This window comes from Prunus persica, chromosome G6, assembly GCF_000346465.2.
Source record: "Prunus persica cultivar Lovell chromosome G6, Prunus_persica_NCBIv2, whole genome shotgun sequence".
In the NCBI taxonomy this organism is placed as follows: domain Eukaryota; kingdom Viridiplantae; phylum Streptophyta; class Magnoliopsida; order Rosales; family Rosaceae; genus Prunus; species Prunus persica.
The window spans coordinates 7837031-7860825 of record NC_034014.1 but is presented as its reverse complement, the minus strand read 5'-3'; the positions used below and the strand labels follow the sequence as shown (position 1 = coordinate 7860825).

The 23795-nt window shown below is 37.0% G+C and overlaps 5 protein-coding genes across 7 annotated transcripts; 3 read left to right on the top strand and 2 right to left on the bottom strand.

The window, feature by feature from the left end:
- Positions 5555 to 8764, top strand: LOC18774262 (vacuolar protein sorting-associated protein 24 homolog 1). Its single transcript, XM_007205767.2, has 6 exons — positions 5555 to 5776; positions 5966 to 6042; positions 6621 to 6723; positions 7476 to 7597; positions 8015 to 8206; positions 8305 to 8764. The coding sequence occupies exons 1-6, from the start codon at positions 5665 to 5667 to the stop codon at positions 8383 to 8385; spliced, it is 687 nt and encodes a 228-aa protein (XP_007205829.1). The 5' UTR covers positions 5555 to 5664; the 3' UTR covers positions 8386 to 8764.
- LOC18772984 (serine carboxypeptidase-like) lies at positions 11077 to 14270 on the top strand. The gene is made up of 9 exons (XM_007207302.2): positions 11077 to 11572; positions 12108 to 12276; positions 12368 to 12487; positions 12593 to 12736; positions 12827 to 12977; positions 13099 to 13187; positions 13296 to 13554; positions 13655 to 13788; positions 13899 to 14270. Exons 1-9 carry the CDS (start codon positions 11241 to 11243, stop codon positions 14019 to 14021), a joined length of 1521 nt encoding a protein of 506 aa, XP_007207364.1. The 5' UTR covers positions 11077 to 11240; the 3' UTR covers positions 14022 to 14270.
- On the bottom strand, positions 14405 to 15443 carry LOC18773214. Its single transcript, XM_007205996.2, has 3 exons — positions 15180 to 15443; positions 14894 to 15014; positions 14405 to 14748 (listed from the first exon to the last, which is right to left on the bottom strand). The coding sequence occupies exons 1-3, from the start codon at positions 15366 to 15368 to the stop codon at positions 14579 to 14581; spliced, it is 480 nt and encodes a 159-aa protein (XP_007206058.1). The 5' UTR covers positions 15369 to 15443; the 3' UTR covers positions 14405 to 14578.
- Positions 16395 to 20732, top strand: LOC18772147 (protein-lysine methyltransferase METTL21D). Of its 3 annotated transcripts, none has more exons than XM_007206236.2 (10): positions 16395 to 16508; positions 16802 to 16894; positions 17108 to 17174; positions 17465 to 17530; positions 18425 to 18518; positions 18659 to 18769; positions 19255 to 19355; positions 19591 to 19665; positions 19747 to 19839; positions 20127 to 20732. In XM_007206236.2, the coding sequence occupies exons 2-10, from the start codon at positions 16881 to 16883 to the stop codon at positions 20508 to 20510; spliced, it is 1005 nt and encodes a 334-aa protein (XP_007206298.1). In that variant the 5' UTR covers positions 16395 to 16508; positions 16802 to 16880; the 3' UTR covers positions 20511 to 20732. The 3 variants fall into 3 exon arrangements, with proteins under 3 accessions (XP_007206298.1, XP_020421975.1, XP_020421976.1); XM_020566386.1 differs by having other exon boundaries at positions 16403 to 16508; positions 16814 to 16894; XM_020566387.1 differs by having other exon boundaries at positions 16413 to 16508; positions 16839 to 16894.
- Positions 20851 to 23795, bottom strand: LOC18772416 (alpha-L-fucosidase 1). Its single transcript, XM_007205087.2, has 3 exons — positions 22830 to 23795; positions 22039 to 22275; positions 20851 to 21799 (listed from the first exon to the last, which is right to left on the bottom strand). Exons 1-3 carry the CDS (start codon positions 23459 to 23461, stop codon positions 21031 to 21033), a joined length of 1638 nt encoding a protein of 545 aa, XP_007205149.2. The 5' UTR covers positions 23462 to 23795; the 3' UTR covers positions 20851 to 21030.

Genomic DNA, 23795 nt, shown 5'->3' with positions numbered 1-23795 from the left:
TTAAAAAAATAAAAAAATTACCAACACAAGTTCACAATTGCAACAAAAAGATAGACAAATACATATTAAACAAGAAAAATTGCAAGAATAGTGACACAATGTGACAAAATAATGAGGCAATCAAACGATTATCTAAGATATCAAACCTGGAATCCACTGGAGATGAGAACACCTAAATCTTTGTAACTCCATAATGAAAACATAATGCCTTCACCACAAGCTAAAATTGATTTAAATACTCCTATAGAAACCTTAGGAAACAATAGGGAATTAAAAAGGGAAATTAACAAAAGTTTCTAAAAACTTGCAAAGTATTAAAAGGCCCATTTCAGCTGCTAAATGATCTTGAACGCCCGAAAGAGCCCATACCTCATAGCAAAGCAATGAGTTTTACTCGTGACGTTGTTCCCTTCGAAATGGTGGGTCATGCTCATGGGCACAAAATCGGAGCTTGGGGCCCAAACTTGTAACTTGCCAGTCTTGACTTTACACACACGACGCTCTAACTCCTCTTTTATCGCATGAGCCATCTGTTCTACATCAGATAGACAGATAAATACTATGTTGTCATAGAATATATTAAAATGCCTAACGTTGTCATAGTACTTTTTTTAGACAAATACATACTATGTTCCACTCCCTCACGAAAGTCGAAACAACATCTATCACTTCCTATGTCTCTTCTTTGGTTTCACCAACACACCCCCAGGCCTGCCCTCTCATAATTACTCTATGTTCTTCGAATGTTTCACCTTTCACACTGGGGCGTACTCTCTCTCTCTCTCTCTCTGATTTCCGTACAATCCCTCTCTGGTATGATTTCAAGTTTCATTTTAGTCAACTTTGTAATATTTTGTACCAAAGTTAATGTATCCTTTGTGTTTCTAGCAGATTACCTGGAACCACTGTCGAATGGCTTTCAGCAGCCGAAGAGAATCCACGTCTGCTCCTTCAACTTCTCCATGGAAATACCACGTGTTCTTGAGCTTTAGGGGAATAGACACTCGCAAGGGTTTTACGGATCATCTTTATGACAGATTGTGGTGGCGGTCAATTACAACTTTTAGGGACAACAATGAACTTGAAAGAGGTACAACTATTTCTCCAAATCTACTGAGAGCAATCGAAGAATCAAGGTTTGCCATCATTATCCTCTCACCAAACTATGCTTCTTCCACCTGGTGCTTAGATGAGGTTTCAAAGATTGTTGAGTGCAAGGACGTAGACAAAATTCTACCAATTTTTTATGATGTAGATCCTTCTGATGTCCGAAAACAAACGGGAACGTTTGCAGAAGCCTTCAACAAGCACAAAAAGAACTTTAAACAAGACAAAGCAAAGGTACAACGCTGGAGAGCGGCTCTTACAAAAGTTGGTAATATCTCTGGCTGGATTTCGAAAGATAGGTATGCATGTCCAAATGAACAAGTATTATTATTTTATTTACGCTTCATATATAATATCCCCGGAGGGTTATTTATTTTTCTTTCCTTGGCCTGTAGATATGAGGCAGAGCTTATCAAAGAAATTGTTGAAGAAGTGTGTAACAAAGTGTATCCTACAATAGTCACATTGCTAGGTTCCACAACAAAGTTAGTCGGAATTGATTTTAGACTGAAGAAAATAGAATTGCTATTAGATCGTGAGGCAAAAGATGTTCGCTTCATAGGGATATGGGGGCCTGGTGGAACAGGCAAGACAACTATTGCTAGACTTGTTTATGAGAGAATTTTCCATCACTTTGATGTTAGCTACTTTCTTGCTAATGTCAGAGAGGTTTGTGCAACCCACGGGATTGTTCATTTACAAAAACAGCTTCTTTCCCCAATCTTGAGGCAAAAAGTGAATGAAGTTTGGGATGTTCATAGCGGAGCCACTATGACCAAGTATTGTTTATGCAATAAAAAAGTGCTTCTCTTTATTGATGATGCGAATCAGTTAAGCCAACTGAAAGTATTGGCCGGAAACAAAGACTGGTTTGGTTTGGGGAGCAGAATCATTATTACAACCAGAAAGGAACATCTGTTGATCGAACATCATATAGAGGAACGATATGAGCTCTTAGGATTACAAGACGTGCCTGAAGATTTTCATCCCCACAGAAGAGACAAGCCTGAAGGAGATCTTAACTTGGAACTGCATAATGATGAGTCTCAACAAAAAGATGATGGACCCGCTAAAGTTCAGTCGAAGAGCCACAATAAACAACTTGGAAAAGTTCCCAAGGCTGTTGAAGAAGGTGGTGTGGACATGGATTCTCCTCCTAAATTCAAGGTGTGTGTTGGCTGCAAACGGAATATTGATGGGGAATATAAGAATTGGAAGGGTGCTCTTCAGTGGCATCCACTTTGTTTTTGCTGTCATGCTTGTGATCTTCCAATTACAGATTCGAAATTTAAGAAGCATGAGAATCATCCTTACCACCCGTCCTGCTACATGGAGCGTCGTCATTCACAATGTGTTGTTTGTGTAAGTTTAATCCCACCAAATTCAGATGGTCGTATTGAGTCTAGTGTAAATCATTTCTGGCGACAACAATCTTGTCCCTCTCATCAGGACGATGGAACCCCTAGATGTTGTAGCTGTGGAAGATTACAGCCAGGAGGGGACACCAGATATCATTTACTTAATGATGGCCGGTCACTATGTCTGGACTGCCGGGATTCAGCTATTACAGAAGCTGACGAATGCGAAGCCCTTTTCCTTAAAGTACAAGAAATGTTTGATTTGAAAATTCAAGAGAAAAATATTCGAATATACTTGATCGATAAAGGAGAACTCTTAAAAGCCAGGAAGGCCATTGTGGAAAAGAAGGGTCGCGTGAGTGACCAATTGCTAGCAGCTGAGACTACCGATGGCTTTATTATATGGACGTCGGGGCCTTTCCCTCAAGTAACAGCAATGGGGATACTGAGTGATCTTCCTAGGCTGGTGACAGGGTCAACTATGGCTTCCAATTTAATACAAGCATGGCTAAAGGTTAAATGTTATAACATTCGAAATATGAGCCCACAGGTTAAAAAGGGTTTCAGCCAAGTGTTAGCCCATATGTGGCTGGACTTTGAGATGAATTCTGGGTCTGACTTTGAGAAGAAGCTTGGTGAATATTTACAATACCGAATTGAGAAATCGTCAGATTGTGGAGAAGGGTTCAGCTTAGGTAAAAAGGCAGTGCTCAAACATGGTCTAAGAAAGACCCTTCACCATATTCGAAAGACAGGAAGCTTTCCACCTGTAGAGTGATACAAACAAATACACTTGCAGAATGATATTCATTAGGGTGTTAATTTTGTTCTTCTTATCTTAACCAGTAATGGCCTTACTTTGTAAGAGATTTTTGTATCCGTAGATTGCATGGAAGTGAATATAGAAATACAAACCAATTAAGGTTGACAGCAGCAGGCTTGAGTTGCACAGCTGTGTAGCTTGAGTGATACATGTGCTCAAAATCGGAAATTCGTAGGGGATGATATGAAGAAAGAGCGAGACTGCAAGAGACACATGGTTGGTCACATTTGTTATAGAGTATTAGACTCGACTAGAGGTCATTAACTTCGTATTAGCTAGTCCAGTCTAATCCTCCATAACAAAAATGTGTGGCTATAGGAAGGGATAGAATAAAATAATAAAAAATTTAGGTTCGAACCTCATGGTACCTTTGTAGTGTGTGTGTCAGAACTTCCCCCTCTCCCTTCCTAACTTCGGTCAAAAAAATAAAACTATATCAACATCCTCGAGTTGCAACTGAAAAAAAAACTCCAGCCGCATGGGCGAGGATAAGATCACTGCTCCTCCTTTACTCTCCATTATCAAGTTATTAATTTTGCCACCAACTCAATTCTTTTTATCAATACAGAAGGAGATTTGAAATCAAGGTCTTTTTGAATTTTGGGAAGAGAAGTATTACCGAACTAAGAGATAGTTGGTCAACCTAACCCCAGCATGTTTTTTATTCGTCTAACTTATCTCATATTCATGTTATGTAGTAGTCAACCTTAACTAAGGAGAAACATAATTTAGTCGAGTAAGACAAAAGAATTGCTCACAAATAGGTTGAGCTGAATATGTCCATACCTGCATCTAGAATCTAGTTCACGTAGACCATTCACGGTATAATAATAAAAAAATTTATTCTTGGACTCACGCTTGCTTGCAAGTCCATTCTTTGGAAGAAAATTTTTTGTTTGGGTGATATTTTAATAAGATGTTTAGAAACCAAAGAAATGCAACATTCCAATATAAAGAAAATTTCTGAGTAGCCAACGGGTCTAGCTTAGTGAAAAAGATCTTGATTTGCAGACTAATGGTTTCATATTCGAATTCCCATAATCGTTGTGGCGAAATTCTATAATGTGGCCTCCATATATGGATCTTAAAAGCAGGCCACACGTCTCCCAAAAGGTGTATTGATAGTGAAAGAATTTGACAATATCCAAGTAATCCAACGACTAAATCTAGATCCTCACTTGAAGACCATATATATAGACCTTATTATAGAACGACTTCATGGTTGTGTGTGTGATAAACCCTTCTCCCTCTGTAGTTTAGAACATTGGTAATTTTATTTTCTAGAGGCACAAAAATGTCAAAGCCTATAATCCTCATTATGATTTGATTTGATACAAAATTTAATTAAAGGTTATTTACTCAAATGGTCCTCAAACTTATACCCGGTTTGTATTTTGGTTCCTCAACTAAATTATTCGCTCAAATGGTCCATCAATTCTCTATTATTCAGTAAATTGGTCCGTCATTACATTCTGTCCATATTGTCGTTAAATACAAGGGTAAATTGGTCATTTTTATGTTAAAAATATATAAATATTGAAAAATGAAATTAAAAGCTTCTCTCTCTGTCTTTCTGTCTCTCTAATAAGATTATTAGTCACCAGCTTTTTGAATGAGTGACAATAGAGCAATCAAATTTATTTCTTGTTACACCGGTTCTGGGTTGCAGGATGGGTTATGGGTTCTACGGGTTAAGTGAGGAAGGGAGAAGGGGGAAGGGGGAGGAGTGGTATATTGCCAAGAGGGGGTCGCAAATGGGTGAGAGAGAGAGAGAGAGAGAGAGAGAGAGAGAGAGAGAGGAGGGGAGAAGAATGAGGGAGCGGTCTGTGGGGGAATGGGGAAGAATAAATCGGGTGCCCGAGAGGGGGGGTTGTTGGGTTTGGGTAGGAGGAATTTTTTTTCTATTTTTGTATTAATTTTTTTATTTTTGAATTATGAAGTCATATTTACCTTAAATTTTAGTTAAATTTAATAGGGTGGGACAAATTTGCCAAATTAATAAAGAGTTGATGAACTATTTGAGTGAATAATTTAGTTGAGGGATCAAAATGCAACTCGAATATAAATTTGAGGACCATTTGAATAAATAACCCTTTAATTACAAACAAAACATTGAGTATAAAACTTGATTCTTTCTTTGGGTTTTCGGAACTTCCCTTTTGGGCCATAATGTTTTTAATTATTTTCTGCAAATTGGGCTTGGAAGGTAAACCCAAACCAAATTTTCTTTTCTTTCTTTTTTGTTTTTTGGAATAATTTTAAATTTGTCATCGTCCTCCCTGGTAAAAAAGCGCAGGCAAGCAACGAAGATTTGGTTCCTCATCAAAGACCCCAGCTTTTCAAAAAATAAAAATAAAACAAAAATAAAATAAAAAGATGGAGAAGATGATGAATATGATAAAGCCAAAGCCAAACCCACAGCAGCAATTGAGAGATTGGCAGCGTAAACTTCGCCAAGAGTGCCGCAACATCGAACGCCAAATTCGAGGTAATATTTTCTTTATAATCCTCTTCCTCTTATTTAAGTTACCCAACTCAAATTTTCGTCATAATTTTCATTTTAGTTTGAAAATTTACATTCTGGAGTAATTTTTGTGATGGTTTAGATTCATGGATCATGCAATTGGAAGGAAAGGGTTTGTTTAATTTTGGGTTTTCTGTAATGAGTTTGCTTCAGATATACAAAGGGAAGAGAAAAGTGTGCAAAAAGCAATTAAAGATGCTGCCAAGAGAAACGACATGGGTTCTGCAAAGGTACTCTTTTTGTTCAATTAAAATTTGGTTCTGAGCCAAAGTTTCTACTTTCAGTTTTCCCAATTTATGCAATTTTTTTAGCTCTATTGGTTTCAGTGACTTTGTTGTTTATAAACTTTCACTTGCTTCACACCAAATTCTAATGATTGCAACAAATACATGTTGTGGTTATATTGAACAGAAATGAAATAGAATATTAAAATGCTCACTCATCATGATATTGCTGTTTTTTTTTTTCCCAGGAGAAAAAAACTAACCCAGCATTTACATGAATTATTATTAGCGTTTATTTTTGAAGTTACGAAGGTTTGATACCTTTTCTACCTCGAAGGAACTTTAATCAATAAATGTGTCATCAATAGACGATGTGGTTTGGAAACTGAGATTTTATAGGAAACTGAAGGGCCATCTGTGTGATTTTGATCACTTCCATTTTGGTTCTGTTTTCTATCATAATCTTTGACAGAACATAATTCTGATTAGTATATCTATTTAATTTCTGACTGTTGTCTTATTTGCTGCAGTCGTGCTTCTTCCTTTGTTTATATTCAATTTCTCTTTTGTGTTAATTATTTCAGTCACTTGCTAAAGAAATTGTGAGATCTAGAAGGACTGTGAACCGTCTTCATGAAAATAAGGCACAACTGAATTCGATATCGATGCACCTTGGGGAGAGTGTTGGTATGATGTTTCTAATACCTAAGCTTGTGGCTCACTTTGACTGTATTCCATCACCAGCGGAAGCTGCTTATTAACTAATTGAAGCTCGTCTCAGATTCCTGTTATTGCTTGTTTATGCATTTAAGTAGAGTAGTTCTTGTATATTTCGAATCTAGAATCTAATTTTAAAAACCGAACTTAAGTAGCTATTTGTTTTGTTAAAGACTAATGTCATTGTCTGTCTTAAAATGAGAAATTTTTGTAGGCTGTTACTTGTAAATTTACAGTAACATTGATGATGAAGGAAACTTTCTATTAGGTTGAATGACAACTTAGGCCTCCTTTTAGAAGTTGATTCTTAGATTGGCCACCTTGCAACACAATGGGAATTTAACTTAGAACAACTGCCCAGTTTTTTATAGTGCAACAAATAGAAAATTTCATATGTTCTACTAGGATGTTGGAGTTCGTGTAAATAGTTAGTTAAGAATAAGGTTTAGGTTCAGGGGATGGCAAGGGAGAACTTTGTTTGTTGGGTTATGTTATTATGAATCTTCCTTTTTTGTTATGGCTGCCCATTCTTTGTAGCCCAATAAGATAGAGAACTTATATATTCTAGGATGTTGATTTGGACAAATTCGTAAGTTAAAAATAAGGTTTAGGTTGAGTGGGTGGCAAGGAAAAACTAAGTTTGATGTGGGAACTCTGGTTTGTTTAACGTCAGTATTGTGTGTTGGTTTAATATCTTTCATGCTCGCGTTTGATTTTTCCAGCTATTGCCCGTACCGTGGGGCATTTATCCAAGAGTTCTGAGGTTATGAAGCTTGTCAATAACCTTATGAAGGCTCCAGAAGTGGCTGTTACAATGCAAGAATTTAGCAAGGAGATGACCAAGGTACTCTTGTCATCACTCTTTCACTTACAAAGAAGCTAAACGTCTCGTCTTTCATTTCGGTCGTTTCTGAGATATCATGTTCATTGAATATGATTTTTGCAGCAATATTTATCTTTACCAATGTGTAGATAAAATTGCATTGGAAGAGTCATCATTTACCAAAAATTCTTCCTCTTCCCTTTTTTTATTTTCAGATGAAGGATTTTTGGAAAATAGGGAATTATTTATCCTACATTATGGCCTTTTTAATCTATTAGTTTGCCATCTGTAAATAGATGTTTCCTCCCAGAATAATCAGATGTTATTTTCACTTATGTTTGTTGCTTTAACTAGCTTTTCATTTAGGTGTTCCTGTAGCTTATCAAACTTAATCAGGTCCTCTGGTGAATAAACAATGGTTATATTCGTGATTTGTAGGCAGGGGTAATTGAAGAGATGGTGAATGATAGTCTTGACACAGCACTAGACTCGGAGGATATAGAAGATGAGATAGAAGAAGAGGTTGATAAGGTTTTGACTTCTATAGCTGGTGAGACTGCTGCACAGCTTCCAGAAGCAGTCAGGAAGGAGAGGTTGAAGCAACCTGCTACTGCACAAGCTGCACAGGAGGTATGTGTGACATGGTCATGTAATAAAGTCCCATTTCAGCGATAATTTTCTGCCTTTCAAAGAAGCATGAGAATTGATACATTAGTTTACTTCTGCAGGAAGAAGCAATAGCTGAGGGTGCTGATGATGAGGAAGAGTTGGAAGAAATAAGGGCCCGACTTGCAAAAGTTAGGTCATAAGACGAGTTTAAGCCTTTCAGCCTCTCTCCTTTCTCTTCCCCGGCATTATAGCATGAGGTGGTGAACGTGTGCGACTTGGATGTAGCATCTGACTGGATTGAGATTGCAGCAGTGAGGCCCCCATTTACCGCTGACAGAGAACACCAGAGATGTGTTATCTTCTGTAAATTATTTAAAAGCAGCTTCTTAAAGAGTTTACAAGTAAGCTGTTGTTGTGCAATATTCAAGTGCCAATATATGTTGGTGTGTAAATCTCGAACTTATAATTCCTGTATGGAGATCCGTGTTGCATTTATGGTCTTGTAGCTGGCATTTGCTCCATATTATATCCAGAATATTTTTGCTCACCACCCTTACATGGTGGTGAGCATTACCACCACACTAATTTCGGTTGGATGAGTCTGATTTAATCTACCTGCTACAGAGTCTCAAAAAATTCAACTCATCCAACGGCATAAAAGTGAAACAACTCATTTCATGAAACTGCCATAAAATTAGTATCACGATATCTTGCGTTTGCTTTGCTGTTGTATCACTCATGCATAATGGCATGATCTCTCTGGCATGCAATTTTTTTAAGAGATAGATGACCCTGTAATTCCAAAGTTATACAGGTATGGCGTGCATCAGATTTAACCATCTCATAGTCACATTCCCTCTTTTCTGAGACTGCTTTAGAGCCAGTTTAGGCTTGCTGCAGATGGTCTTAAAAGCACTTAAGTTACAAATTTTGGTCGGAAAAGTGTTTGATAAATAGATTAGAACTGCTTAAAAGTTGTGGGCCAACAACGTCTAGACTAGACTAGTGAAAACGGGTATTGACTTGCCGACCAGAAGTCTTAGGTTCGAATTCCAACGGCATCTTGGTTGTGTATGAGAAACCTCATCCCTGTAATTTAGAATATCGCTTGTACTAAAAAAAATTTAAAGTTGTGGGGTTCTTAACTGCTTCTTCTCAAAAGGTCTGCTCTACAAGAAGCATCCGGTTCAGTCAAACCAAGTAAAACAAAAATGAAAGCCTACATCTTCTTCACAGACGTTTGACTTTTGACTGACATAGCTGGAAATGAACCTTCATAATCAAACCATCATGTTAGGCAATCATGCATCAAAGCAAAGTCATTGCCTTTTGTACCAACTCAAACCTATAATAAAATTCTTGTTTAAATTTGGTTGGTGGGTGATCTGATTCTGATCTCCATTATTTTATATTCACCTTGCTTTAAGCTAGGAGATAGCTAGGAGATAAGAAGCAAACCGAGGATTAGGAAAAAAAAATGTTGTCTTAAAACTTTCTCCTTCTATTTTGGGCTCTGAGAGAATTTCCTTATCTTCATTTTTGATCACATGATTTGCGTGTGTGTTTTATCAGAAGGCAATGATGCCTTACACGCAACAATTTTCCATGCTTTTGCTTTTTCACTTGAAAAAAAAATTTCTCCAACAGAAAAAAAAGCTAATAACTTGTTTCTTAAATCCGTACTCAAAAGCTATTTGGTAAAGAGCAAAGATTATGTAGCCCAAAATAAATACATATTTGAAAAAATAAATAAACCGCGTATAATGTATTTTAATTATCCAAAGAACATTATTTCATAACTTTTTTCCCCTCATATCCCTGTTTTTTATTTCTTTAGGGTGGGGGGTTGAAGAGTGCTCAAATCTCGTCTATTAAAATCCTATTTAAGGAGAGACGGGGTGAATATTTTTCAAAGGAAAATGTTAGGGAGAACACATTTATGTATCTCTCTAATAAATAATTGTGGTTTTCCTAACATTACTCTTTTTACAAATCACATTTAAATCATAATAAAAAGGATTTTTAAAAAAGAGTCCATGATTATAATGTTGTTCTTTGTTTTAATTGAGAGTATTACTTTTCTTTTTCTTTTTTACTAATGAGAGGATTAGAATTTCTTTCCTTTTAAGCAATACTAGCCTCTTCGCCGGTGGAGGGCCTATCTTCTACAGAGATTTTTGTTGAACATATATTTTTTTTTAATAAATTATTTTCACTTTAAGGGTCTTTTGATTTAGGTTTTTATTTTTAATTAATTTTGATTTATCTTATCTTTATCTATAGAGAAATGTTTGTTGTGTCTCGACATTTTGTTTTTCTTAAACGAGGGCAATTTTGGATTATTGGAAAATTTAACCCTCTGTTACTTTATCTATATGGTTTTATTCTTCATCTATATATATAAAGCAAAAGGCAGAGAATGGTGAAACATTCAAAATACCAGAAAATATCCTTGGTTAATGCAAACATTAAGAACTAAACTTACTAATTAAATGAGGATAATATGGTAAATTCACACTTTTTCATATTTAAAAAAATTAAAAGAAAAAGAAAAAGCAGATAATAAATCCTATTTTTATGGAACATAACTACCCATTATCTTTTTTAATTCTAAAATAAATTTACTTATTTTTTTAAAAAAACCTCTCGCAAGCGCGGAAGCACGTGCAGAGAGGCTAGTATTATTGTAAAATAAAATAAAAATAAATCCTGGATTATATATGACAAAAACTGCTGGATTCTCTCTGAATGAAATTAAAAGGCTAAGATTGTGTTAGGAGAAAATATGGATTTTAAAAAAAACGAGGAATTCGAGGAAGAAAAAAAGAAGAAGGAAAGTTTGCCGCAAAAATAAAAATGAAAAGAAAAGAAATTTGAAAAATAACAAAAACAACGACCGTTACTTCAATCTCTCTCTCACCTCATGCGGTTAGACATTTCATACTCCAATTCTTTTAGCCTTATTAGCCAAGACTAGTTTGTTCACATTGGAACACTATATATTCCCTCCAAACCCACCACTGTTTTTTCCACACACAAAAACAACAAAACAACAATGGCATCTACTTTTTCTCACATTTCCCTTTCTCTTCTTTCCCTCCTCCTCCTGCCATTTTTCTCTGCAGCATTTCCCAACAATGGCCCCCTTCAATTCTCTTCAACCCCGAAACTACAAGCTGAAAATTTCATAAGAGACCTTAACTTGTTCCCCATTGATGAGATCAACACTGTCCCCCACAAGACTTCATTGGATGAGGCTTTTGCTGGTCCTATGCTTGTTGAAAAGCAGTTTAAAATGCCTTTTCTTGGTGCTGCTTCCGGGCCTTCTGTTCAAGAGCTTGGCCACCATGCCGGCTACTATCGCCTTCCCAATTCTAAAGCTGCAAGGTAAGGGTAAAGGGTTGATCTTCAATTGCCTTTGGAATCTGAGTAGTGCTTCAATGGCTTCAAAATTTGATTTGGGAAAGTGAAAAGTTTTGTACCAGTTTATGTCATGTAGTAAAAAACCCTCATACCATTTCCAAATTTTGATTCTTCATCACATTAAGACACAATTGCAGACAACTATCAATCTTTGCATCTTCAATTTTTCAATGAACATGTGTTCCTCTGTTTTAACTTTCAAGTTTCAATATCAGATATAAACCTGTGAAAAAAACAAAAACTAAAACAAAAACCAAAAACCAAATGCTAACATAAGCATCCGGAATTTAGTTGCATTGTTTTGTTACATTGAATACAGACACAAAACGACACTCTGAACAGGGATGATGGTTACATGCCTCTTGTCCACATCTTTTGCTTGTATCTTTGTCTGAACTTGTCCTCACATGATCAATAGAAAGATGATGTGTCTTATTTTAATCTATTTTCTAGAAAATTCTTGTGCTGATTTTGATTTCAAACTATTTTGTTTTCGCAGGATGTTCTACTTGTTCTTTGAATCCAGGACTAACAAGAATGACCCTGTTGTGATGTGGTTGACTGGAGGGCCAGGGTGTGGCAGCGAAATAGCCGTGTTTTATGAAAATGGTCCTTTTCAAATTGCAAACAACTTGTCTCTTGCCTGGAATGACTACGGCTGGGACAAGGTATTTCTTATTTTGCAATTCTTTACCGACCAGTCCACATTAAAGTTTCCCTTTGGATTGTGACCAAGGTTTTGTTTGTTTTGTTTGGCAGGCATCCAACCTTCTTTTCGTGGATCAACCCATTGGAACCGGTTTCAGCTATACTTCAGATGAGGGTGACATCCGCCACGACGAAGAAGGCATCAGCAACGACTTGTACGACTTTCTGCAGGTCATAGCGATTCCTTTATGTTATATCGAGATTTCCTTTCAACAAATTATAACCCCTCACACACACACGGACAACTATCCTTAACGTTTCTCTTCCTGATCACAGGCATTTTTTGCTCAGCATCCTCAATTTGCTAAAAATGACTTTTACGTTACTGGAGAATCATATGCTGGGCACTACATTCCTGCATTTGCTTCTCGGGTTCACAAAGGAAACAAAGCAAAGGAAGGAATGTACATAAACTTCAAGGTATCTTAATACTTACACTGGATTGACTGCATTTGGCTGCTTCATCATGATCATACTGATCCAATAGTTGTATCTGCTATCGTTGAACAGGGATTCGCCATAGGTAATGGACTAACCAATCCTGAAATTCAGTACAAGGCCTACCCTGATTTTGCACTGCAGACAGGGTTGATTAAAAAAGCTGACTACGATAGGATTTCTACGACGATTCCAGACTGTGAACAGGCAATTAAAACTTGTGGTATTTCCTCTTCATTTCCTTTGTTCTTCACATACCTGTTAGTTACAATCTCATACGAGATTTGATGGTTGTCTTACAACATTATCTAACTCATGACTTTTCTGATATCTGAAACTGTCAGGCTCTGAGGGTGGAGAAGCTTGTGCATCTTCATATGAAGTTTGCAACAGCATATTCGAAAAGATCATTAATATAATTGGTAGTACAAACGTAAGCAAGCGCAAAAATCTTTTTATCATCGTCAGAGAAATAAGTTCTAAACAAACCCACATACAAATTCAAGTATGCTGAGAGTTTACTTTATTTTGGTATATGCAGTACTATGATATTAGAAAGCAATGTGAAGGGGACATGTGCTATGACTTCTCAAACATGGAGACATTCTTGAACAAGAAACAGGTTAGGGATGCCCTAGGAGTTGGGGGCATAGACTTTGTTTCATGCAGCTCTACGGTATATGACGCTATGCTTATGGACTGGATGAGAAATCTGGAAGTGGGTATTCCTGCCCTTCTTGAAGATGGAATTAAGGTGCTTGTGTATGCTGGGGAATATGATCTCATCTGCAATTGGCTTGGTGAGCCTCTTTGTACTAGCAAAAAAGCTCATGTTTCATGTATTAGAGAGGATATAGTACTTTTGGAACTCTTATATTATTATGCCTATTTATTTTGCAGGAAATTCAAAGTGGGTTCATGCCATGGAATGGTCTGGTCAGAAAGCATTCGGAGCATCATCAACTGTTCCATTCAAGGTTGGTGCTACAGAAGCAGGACTGCTAAAAAGCCATGGACCTCTAACTCTCCTCAAGGTCTCTCTCTCTCTCTCTCTCTCTCTCTCTCTCTCTCTCTCTCTCTCTCTCTCTCTCTCTGATTACACATTGTAACTTCGGCAAATTTGATTGCATGTAACCAAAAACAGGTCCATAATGCCGGTCACATGGTTCCAATGGATCAACCAGAAGCCGCATTACAGATGCTGACAAGTTGGATGCAAGGAAAACTGGCCATAGCTGAGTCAGTAGAAAGAATTGCTCCCAAATGATAGCCTCAGACCCTAGCCTGCCAACATGTGGTTTTCAAAGTGGTGTCTGTTCAGCAGGAACAATTATGATCTGCTTGTCCATAACGGTAGTTACCAAGCTTGCTTTGACGGACCTAAAAGTTTCTAATCTAGAATCCAGGTTTCTGCCAAAATGGCTCGCTATACAATTTCACATTTTTCAATGGCGTTTCTTGTCTTTCGTAAGTTCCACTGATTTGGTATTTAAAAACTTGCATATTCTTTTAAAAATTGGCAACCATATACAGCACAATTGGATGGATGATTCTTTGAAGAACTATGAAAAAGGCCCATGAGTTTCAGCATCATTTTAGACAAAAACAGCTAAACTGTTACCAACAGCTTAAATTTTCCTAGTATAAATGCAGGCAACCAAAATACCATCACGGAAATGTGGGCATTAACGCGCAGTATACTTGAAGTGTTAAAAAAGCTAAGTGCTTTGAGAAACCAGTGCAATTCAATAGTGAAGAAATTAAAAAAAGCAGATCAATAGCATTTGCATGTCCATAGCATGCAGTAGATGAAAACAACACTAGTCAAGAGCTTCTTACTCCATACAATTCCCTCAACGTCACAATTGCTGGCTGAAAACCAGACCTCAATGGAATAACTTGAACCGCTCGCAGATGTTGTGCATTCCCATTCTTTGGTTTGGATAGTGTCATTTTAAACATCTCTCCCTCCAGAATTCTACTCACATTAACAGCTGCATAAAACACCCCAAAACAAGGCATCACATATTGCATTCATCAGGAAAGCATCAGAAAATAAGTCAGAAAACATTAAGATTGGGTAGTTACAGTAACACAAACAAAAATCACATTTTTAATGCAATTGGGTTGGAGGTTTACCAGCAAACGGGTGAAACTTGGCAAAGTCAAAAAACTCATCAGCAGAACAACCAAACAGAACCTTGGCAGCCCTATCAAAACATATCACAGTAAACACCTTTGTATCTGAGGCTATTGACATCTGCAAAACAACCAAAAAGAATTACTAAAAAGTACCTCAAAAGGCAAGTCTTGAAAACCCCAATTGGAAAGCAAGCAGCTTTTTTGGTAAAGCAAACAGCTTTTCAAAAATAGGGTAAAGGGAAATGAGAACAATTGAAGAAGAAGAAGAAGAAAGAGAAGTTACAAGAAGGCGGAAGAGGCGTTTTGAGCGAGAAAAACGGGGGTTGAAGGCATTGACGCTGCAGAATTTGCAAAGAGAAGTTGGATTGTCAGGGAGAGTCCTCTCGCAGACGGAGCACACTCTGTAAGAGAAGTCGGTGTGGTCTATTGCTAGCACTGTGCACAGCATCGTTGTTGGCTTTTCGGCTTCCATGACTCCCTCTGTCACGGCAACGAATTTTTGGAAAACTGAGCAAAATTTATACCCTTTTCAATGAGTCAATATAAGCTTATTTTAGTATTTGTTTTCCATAAAAAAATCATTTAACTTTCTCTTTAGCAGAATTATATTTCTTTAATCTCACAAAAAATTACAACCATTATTCCCAAAAAAATATTACCATTGTTAAGTACCACGCAGAATAAACTAAATAAAAAAAATCAAGCACTACACAAGAAAAAGTTAGAGCATTAGGAAAAAATTTCAAGCAAGCGCCACACAATTGTGCATTATCAAATCTATGATATATTTAAGACGATTTTTAAAAGAAAAAAAAATCAATCTTCAATTAAAAAATCAGAACCCTTTTATCAAAGAAAATAAAGGATTTGAAACTGAAGTAGTTAAGAGCAATGAAGAATGGAACTAAGGCCCATGGTGGACATGTGCCCCCTCTCAAATGTTTTTTGAGGCACTGGTCTTACTAATACAATCATACTTTTTTAATCAAATTTTAAGGTGGCCCTTCCTTTCTTTATATTTTTGTTCTTTTCCCTTCTCACTATCATTGCTATTCAAATCTCTCATTGTCGGACTTTGACTCTAGCTTTTGTAGTGATAATATGTGTATCTTTAATAAAGAATATTGCATTTGATTTTTTGCTATTATCGATGAAGAGTAAATAGTTAATGTAATATGTGAAATAATTGAGTATAAAAATTAAAATTAGGGATTTTGTATCGAGTAAAAGATTAATTGATTGTTACCCTAAAGAAAAATATATTGCAATATATGAGGTGCCTCCTATGTGAAAATTTTCTGCCTCCACCACTAGTTAAGAGCAATTACATTTGCACTCGATGTTTTATACCCGATTCCCCTCATTATCGCTTGTAAAAAAACAAACTACAACAAAAAAAACCTCTCAAAGCCCATCATGGGCCTGAAAAATGTCACCCCAAATTTGTCACACTTAGGCTTTTTGGGCCAGTACACCTCTCTAGTAAGCTAGTTGTCTCGTCACTCTCATAACTTTGTCTTGGCAATATCAATTCGGTGCATTTCTTTTCTACAGAGTTTCGAAGACAACAGTGCACACTGCAAACGGTAAAGCACGCCCATTTCAGTTTCAGGTAAGCAACCTTCTCCGTCAATATTTCTTTTTCTTCACTTCGACTTTGAGTTTGATCTTCTCTTTGTGACTCTTGAGGTGCAAAATAAAAGGATTTTATAGAATATTCAAGTATGGCATTAATGAATTTTTGCTTATGTATATACATTTTGATTAATATACCACTCCCTAATTCTGACTAAAAGTGATTAACTTTTTTTTTTCTAATTTGAGCTAAAGTTTCTTGCTGCTTGGGCTCACTTAATTACAGTTGAAGCTCAACTTTTTTTTGTTTTTCTTAAATATTTTGGTAAGGTGGCACTTCAGTTGGCTTATTGAGTTGGGTTTTCAGCAGTGCATCATCAGTTTCTTGTGGAATATTATAGCAATCAAAATGGAGCCTGACAGGTATTATCGGCAATCTTTACTTTCTGATTCTTTTACTTGTAACATATTTATATAGAATTTTGAAAATGTAGGGTTTATTATTAGAAAAAAGATATGCTTATGCAATTTGAAGAATAAATTACTTGGGAAGTCTCATATAATTTCTTTATTCCTTTTTCCAATATTATGTATATGTGTGTGTTAAAATAAAACTGTTCAAATTTGCTGTTGCAGGTTAAACTCCCCCACTACATTTACCATGAACTTAGAAGTTTTGGGCCATGACTTACAGTTCGCTCAGGTTTTTTATTTTCTCCTCTTTTTGTTTTTGGGATTAATGTTATCGTGTTAAGAAAGATCTTCAGAATCAGAAAATATTAAGTTTAGTGCTTAGAAATAGGAAGGTGCCTAATATACTTTCGTGCACATGAACTGTTTTTGCTCTCTACTTTTCTGTATGACTATTTTCACCAATCCTATGTCTGTTGTTGCATGAGTTACCCGTTATGAACTTTAATAATGGCTTTGTGATCATATATATGTCCTAATAACTTCTTGCCTGACCATGGAATGGCTTTATCTTTTCCATAGGATCCAAATTCAAAGCATTTAGGAACTACAGTTTGGGATGCATCACTGGTGTTTGTGAAGTTTCTGGTAATGATAATGTTATCCCCCCTAGAAACTCTTGTAAAGTTCCGATCATTTTAGTTTCCACATGTTTCTAAATCTAAACTTGGAAATGATGCATGTAAGTGACCTTTTATGGTTGAGCTTAACTTTGTTAAAGTTTGGGCCCAGTTGAGTGCAATATTTGGATATGGAAGGAACAGCAAGGCTATATTCATCCTTAAAATAGATGTAATGCATTGATGATTTTGAAGTTCATCAAAGGAACCCAAAAAAAGGGTGTTTAGAAATTGATCTTCCTATTAAACAATCTGCTATTATTGTTCAATAAAATTCTGTAAGCCTGAAATTATACAGTGATAAAAAAGAACTGCAACAGATATTATCGGTCAGTTGCCATTTAACTTGATTTTGGTTCATAGGAATAACAAAGGATATTCGATTCACTCATATGGGGCCAAAGGGACTCTACAATTACATATTACATTTTTGAATTGGAAGGGGCTTAGATGCCAATCCTTTTGCTTCATTTACTAAGAAGGGGGTCTGACCAAAAAAAAAATTACTAAGAAGGGGGTGGGTGCAGCAGCTATATGGACCCCCTCCTTTATGTTGTTGTCTGCGGTTTCCTGTGCCGAGCCAGAAAGTTTTTATCTTTTAAAGAGCAGGCAAAGCCCAAACTCTGCTACCTTTCCCACCGAGGGCAGTAACTCAGCCTGCAGCAAATTTTGTTAATTTTGAGAAAATAATTTTTCTGCTCTAGGTATAGATTTTCATGCTGTAGCTGGAGTTAGGCTTTCCTTTCAGTTCAGTATTGGTTATGTTTTGGTTCCAGAGCAGATCATATGTCAATATATACTTTACCTTCATGGCATAGTTTTTTGTTTATAAATCTACATCTGACTTTATTGGCTTTTCCAGGAAAAGAATTGCAGAAAGGGAAGGTTCTCCCCAGCTAAGCTTAAAGGAAAACGTGTCATTGAACTTGGAGCAGGTTGCGGAGTAGCTGGGTTCGGTGAGTTTCCTTTTTCCTTTTAAATTCATGTTGAAGTTAATCTATACAGCTTTTTATTCTTTTCCTGCTTGAAATGGGTCAAGTTTACTTTGCTTTCTCAGGTGTTTTGCTCCAAGTCTTATCTCATTTTGCTCTTTCAGGCATGGCATTACTGGGTTGCGATGTGGTTATGACAGATCAAGTGGAGGTTTTGCCATTACTAATGAGAAATGTAGAACGGAATACTTCAAGGATCACACAAATGAATTCTGGTCTGGTTTGGTTTGAATGTTTAGAACAATATTCAATACCATGTGCATGTATTAGTTCCCATATCCTCAATGGCAGAACCAATTATGTCTTGTCACTTGCAACTGTATATTTTATATATGGCCATTCGGTTTGTGTAGCCCGTATTTAAACCCGCCAACTGCAACAATTGTTTCTGTTCTTTGAATGTTTTGAACAATATTCAATACCATGTGCATGTATTAGTTTCCATATCCTCAATGGCATAACCAATAATGTCTTGTCACTTGCAACTGTATATTTTATATATGGCTACTCGGTTTGTGTAGCCCGTATTTAAACCCACCAACTGCAACAATTGTTTCTGTTCTTTGAGTTTTAAGAAACTGAACTCAACAAGAACAAAGTAGCATTACAAAACAAAACTGGTCTTTTTGATTGGTTTGGTCAATTTAATTGCCTTTTCCAGATTTTTTCTCACAACTCATGAAAGTTATGTTCTTTGTAGACTCATTTGGTTCGATCGAGGCAGCGGAGTTGAGCTGGGGAGATAAGGATCATATAAGAGCTGTTGGTCCACCATTTGACTACATTATTGGCACTGATGTTGTAAGTTCACTGAGTTTCAGCTGAAAATTGAAAACTTTAGATTCTGCAGTTTTCTTGACCTACAATGACAAATGATTACAACTATGGTATAGGCCGTATGACAAACAAATATGTGAACTTAGGATTCCTTTCAATCAAATTTATAAAGGTTTCTTACTTGTGTTGTGCTTATAATTTATTTCACCCTGATGTCCTAGTCTTTTTATGTCGTTATAACAACTTACTTGGCTTTAAGGTGTATAAAGAAAATCTCTTGGAACCACTGTTGCAGACAATGTTTGCATTATCAGGGCCTAAAACTACAATTTTGGTATGCTACTTCCTAGGTTTTAGCTTTAATTATTTTTTCCTAAAAATTGTTATTGATGCACTGGTTGTTTCAATTGGGAAGATTGGGTATGAGATTCGGTCTACAAGTGTCCATGAGCAAATGCTTCAAATGTGGAGAAGAAACTTCGATGTGAAAATTGTTCCAAATTCTAAGGTACAGTTTAGTTTTTGTAATGCAAATCCAAATACTTGTCCATGTGGTTTGCAAGTGAAATTCCTGGTTCCTGTGACATGTAGATTGCATGTTAGTGCATGGATTGAATTGTTGATATTCTTGGGGGCTAAGTTATTGTAGGGTCTTGCGTCATTCATAATGCACCACATATAAGATTAATGCTTTTCTGGCATCCACACTTTGCCTTGAGCTTCGGAGAATATTCACTCTTACCTTTGTTTAATTTTCTTAAATACAAGAAATTTTCTTTTTCCGAACTCCTGCAGATGGACAGTACCTACCAGCATCCAGATATTCAACTTTACATTATGACATTAAAGCCTCCAGAGGGGTATGCAGACAATGCAGTTGAGGTGATTGATGAGAAAGACGATGAAGTGGAGACTGGAGAGGAAGAAGCGGCTAAGGTGATTGATCAGAAAGTTGATGAAGTTGAGACAATTCCAGAAAACACAGTTAAGGTGATCAGTAAGAAAGATGATGAAGTCGAAAGCAGCAAGGAAAAAGGTGAAAACAGTTCTCTTGATGAAGAGGTTGAGGAAGATTGTGAGCCAGGGAGAAGACCTCAGAGTGGTAAACTTACTGATTGGGAAGCTAGAAGATATGGCTCAATGGCTGCAAGGCTTCTGCACGATATCAAAATTACTTAGGTTATAGGTTTATATTTGATGTATCTTGTGCTGTCATGTTGCTTGCGTCGTTGGGTTTCAAATACTAATCTAGCTTCTTGCTTTAATGTTCGTTATTAAGATATCAAGACATAATGCTTGTTAGAAACACAATGGCTTTCCTTCATTTTTTTTGGAATGCCATTTTCCGAAAAGAGTCTTTGATGTATAAATCGTGTTTTATATATAAGGCGATCACTATAATCTTGATGGTTTCCTTACAAACATCTCAAAGGAGACGTTAGATTAAAGTATGAAAAACCAAAGTGAAGAATTCATAATAGAAGTAATTCTTTAATTAATTTTATGGTCATCAAAATAATGCCTCTAGAATATTTCCATGCAATGGAAATATACAAAAAACACTATATGGCAGCAATTTGAGAATGGTTGGATTCAATATACACACACAAAAAAGGAAAAGGTTAAGACACAAGCCAATTAGAAAGGAGAAAAAAATGAAGATGATAGTATATTTACATTCAATGGAAATATACAAACACTATATGGCAGAAATTTGAGAATGATTGGATGCAATATGGCCATGAAGAACTTGACTGCCATTGATGCTTGCTTGTGAGGTTGTATTAGATAAGTTGCTCAAAATGGAAAATTCATCCATATATATACCCAAGTAGGAAATAAGTGGGTCTGCCCGGGCCTTGTCGATAACAAACCTCAAGTACTGAGATTTTACCGTCGGAAATTGCAGAAGCCTTTGATATCCGATTGTGGTGCCATTAATTACTTCATTCCACTCCCCATCTTCATTCAGGACCTCAAGATGGAACTCAATAACCCGCTGTCCCATTTGAATTGGCTCTTGAACTTGCAGAATGTTGAATGATACTATTTCTTGAAGGTTCAAGTATAGAATCCAATTAGACTGATTTACCTCAGGGGCCCAATAGGACTGAATACCTTCTTTGACGACATTGTAGGGGTTGAACCAAGAATGGCTACTACCTCCTCGCGTACAGCTTGCATTGATAAGGGCATTTATGGCCAGATTATGTGAGAATATTGACCTCCGGAGCTCACTGAATTCTTGAAGCACTTGGATATCTTCTGATGATATGAGACCTGAAGAGTTTGGGGGTACATTGAGTAACAAGAGACAATTTCTGCCAGCTGATTTGTAGTATAGGTCAAGAAGAGTCCCTGCAGATTTTGGAAGTTCTGACAAATGCCAAAACCAACCAGGTCTGATTGAGACATCACACTCAGCTGGTACCCAATCATGACCAAATGGGTCTCCTCCACTTGAATATCTGTTAGATATGCCCATCATATTAACTCATAGCTCTTGGAGAAAAAAAGATGGTGCATAAAAAGATAGGTGCTGATTGCAGCCTCACAGGTTCTCTCAATAGGATCTTTTAAGCATATAGAAACAGTGCAGATAAATAGATGTCTGTGTATCTGAATGCACACATACGTATACATACATACATATATCTCCAACTACTAGAGAAACACAGAAAAGCTAATGTAAGAAGGGTTTACTCACTGGTAATCAGTGTCGCCGATCTTTGCATCACTCCGATTGAAAAGAGACCAACAAGTAGACCCGGCAACGCCAGCTTCATCCCCAACCCACCTGGTGTCAGGACCAGCATCGGAAAAAATGACAGCCCCTGGCTGGAGTTGATGAATGAGACTAAACCAAGAATCAAAAAAATATTCCATGTCTTTCTCCCCCTCCCCCTTTGCACCATCCAACCACACCTCCTTGATCTCTCCGTACCTATTTATAATTTAAAAAAAACCACCACAAGTCATTGAACATCTGTCCAAGAAATTCATCAAAAATCAAAGAAGCAAAAGTTCAAACAAATTCTCCAATCAGCCAACTTGAAGCAACACAGATGAATTAAAACATAAACTTGATAATCAGTTAAAACAAACATCACAAATATTGTGACAAAATACATATCAACTCAATTCAAGAGAGCACATAAAAGACTGAATTGTACGGAACATGAAATGCTAAAACAAAACCATCAAGCAGAGGTCTGAGAACTTAATTTACATGATTGCACATAACTCATATAAGCACAGAACACTTTGAAATCCACAACATCGATTCCAAAAATGCAAAACACAATTCCAGTTCCACACAATAAGAAAAGAGCTAACGTTCCTTGATAATAATAAAAAAACTCAACCAAATTAACAAAATTGCAGAGAATGCAAATTGATCATACTTAAAGAAAACCGCTTAGAGAACTCATCAATAAAATCAAACAACCCCAATTCACAAAAACACTAAAACATCCAAAATTCAACAGAAAAATGTACCTTGTCAGCAATTCTGTCATTTGCCCCATGTAGAACTCGTTATACTCCAAAGTCTTCCCATAGAACGGTTCATGCCGATCCCACGGCGAAAGGTAAAGCCCCAATCCAATACCTGCTTCCCTAGCAGCCATAGCCAGCTCACCAACAACATCACCACCACCATTCCTCCAGGGACTGGAGCTCACCGAGTAGTTGGTGTACTCAGTGGGCCACAAGCAGAACCCATCGTGGTGCTTTGCAGTGAGAATTACGCGGGAAAAGCCCGAGTCTTTGGCCACTTTGACCCACTGAGTGGCATTGAGCTTGGTGGGGTTGAAGGCTGAAGGGTCAACGTGGCCTGTGCCCCATTCTGAGTCTGTGAAGGTGTTGGGTCCAAAATGGAGAAACATGGCCATGTGCCCAAGTTGCCATTGGAGCTGGGGAGCTGAGGGGAGGGGCAGAATGGGAAGAGGAGGTGGCTTTTTGGGTAGTGAGGATGAAGAAGAAGAAGAGAGAGATAAGGGTGTGAGTGAGAGTGAGAGAAAGATGAAAAGGGTGAGTTGTGAAATTGAATTTGTGAAAATTGGTGTTTGGGTTATTGGGTTGTGCAGGTGAGAGGTGGCCTTGTGGATGCTCTGCCTCTTCTTCTTCATGATGCTTGGGAGGCAGGCAGAGATTATGCACAGTTTTTGACTTCCAGTCTTAAAAGAGTTGTTTTTCTTTTTATTTTTTTATTTGGATGACTGAAATAGCACTACTAGTGGGTCTTGTGGTCTGATAAAGGTTGATCGCAAAGCAAAGCAAAGCAAGGAGGTATGGTTGTTAACTTGTTACGTCGTTTGTTTATTTTTTATTGACATTTGATGAGGAGCATCTTCAAGGGGCTGCTGAGGTTTTTGTTGTTTGTTGGGGGTGTACTCCCTGTTCACCGAAACAGCAAGCACATTCGGAAGTGGGTAAAATTGTAACAATTTAAAGTGGCATGTT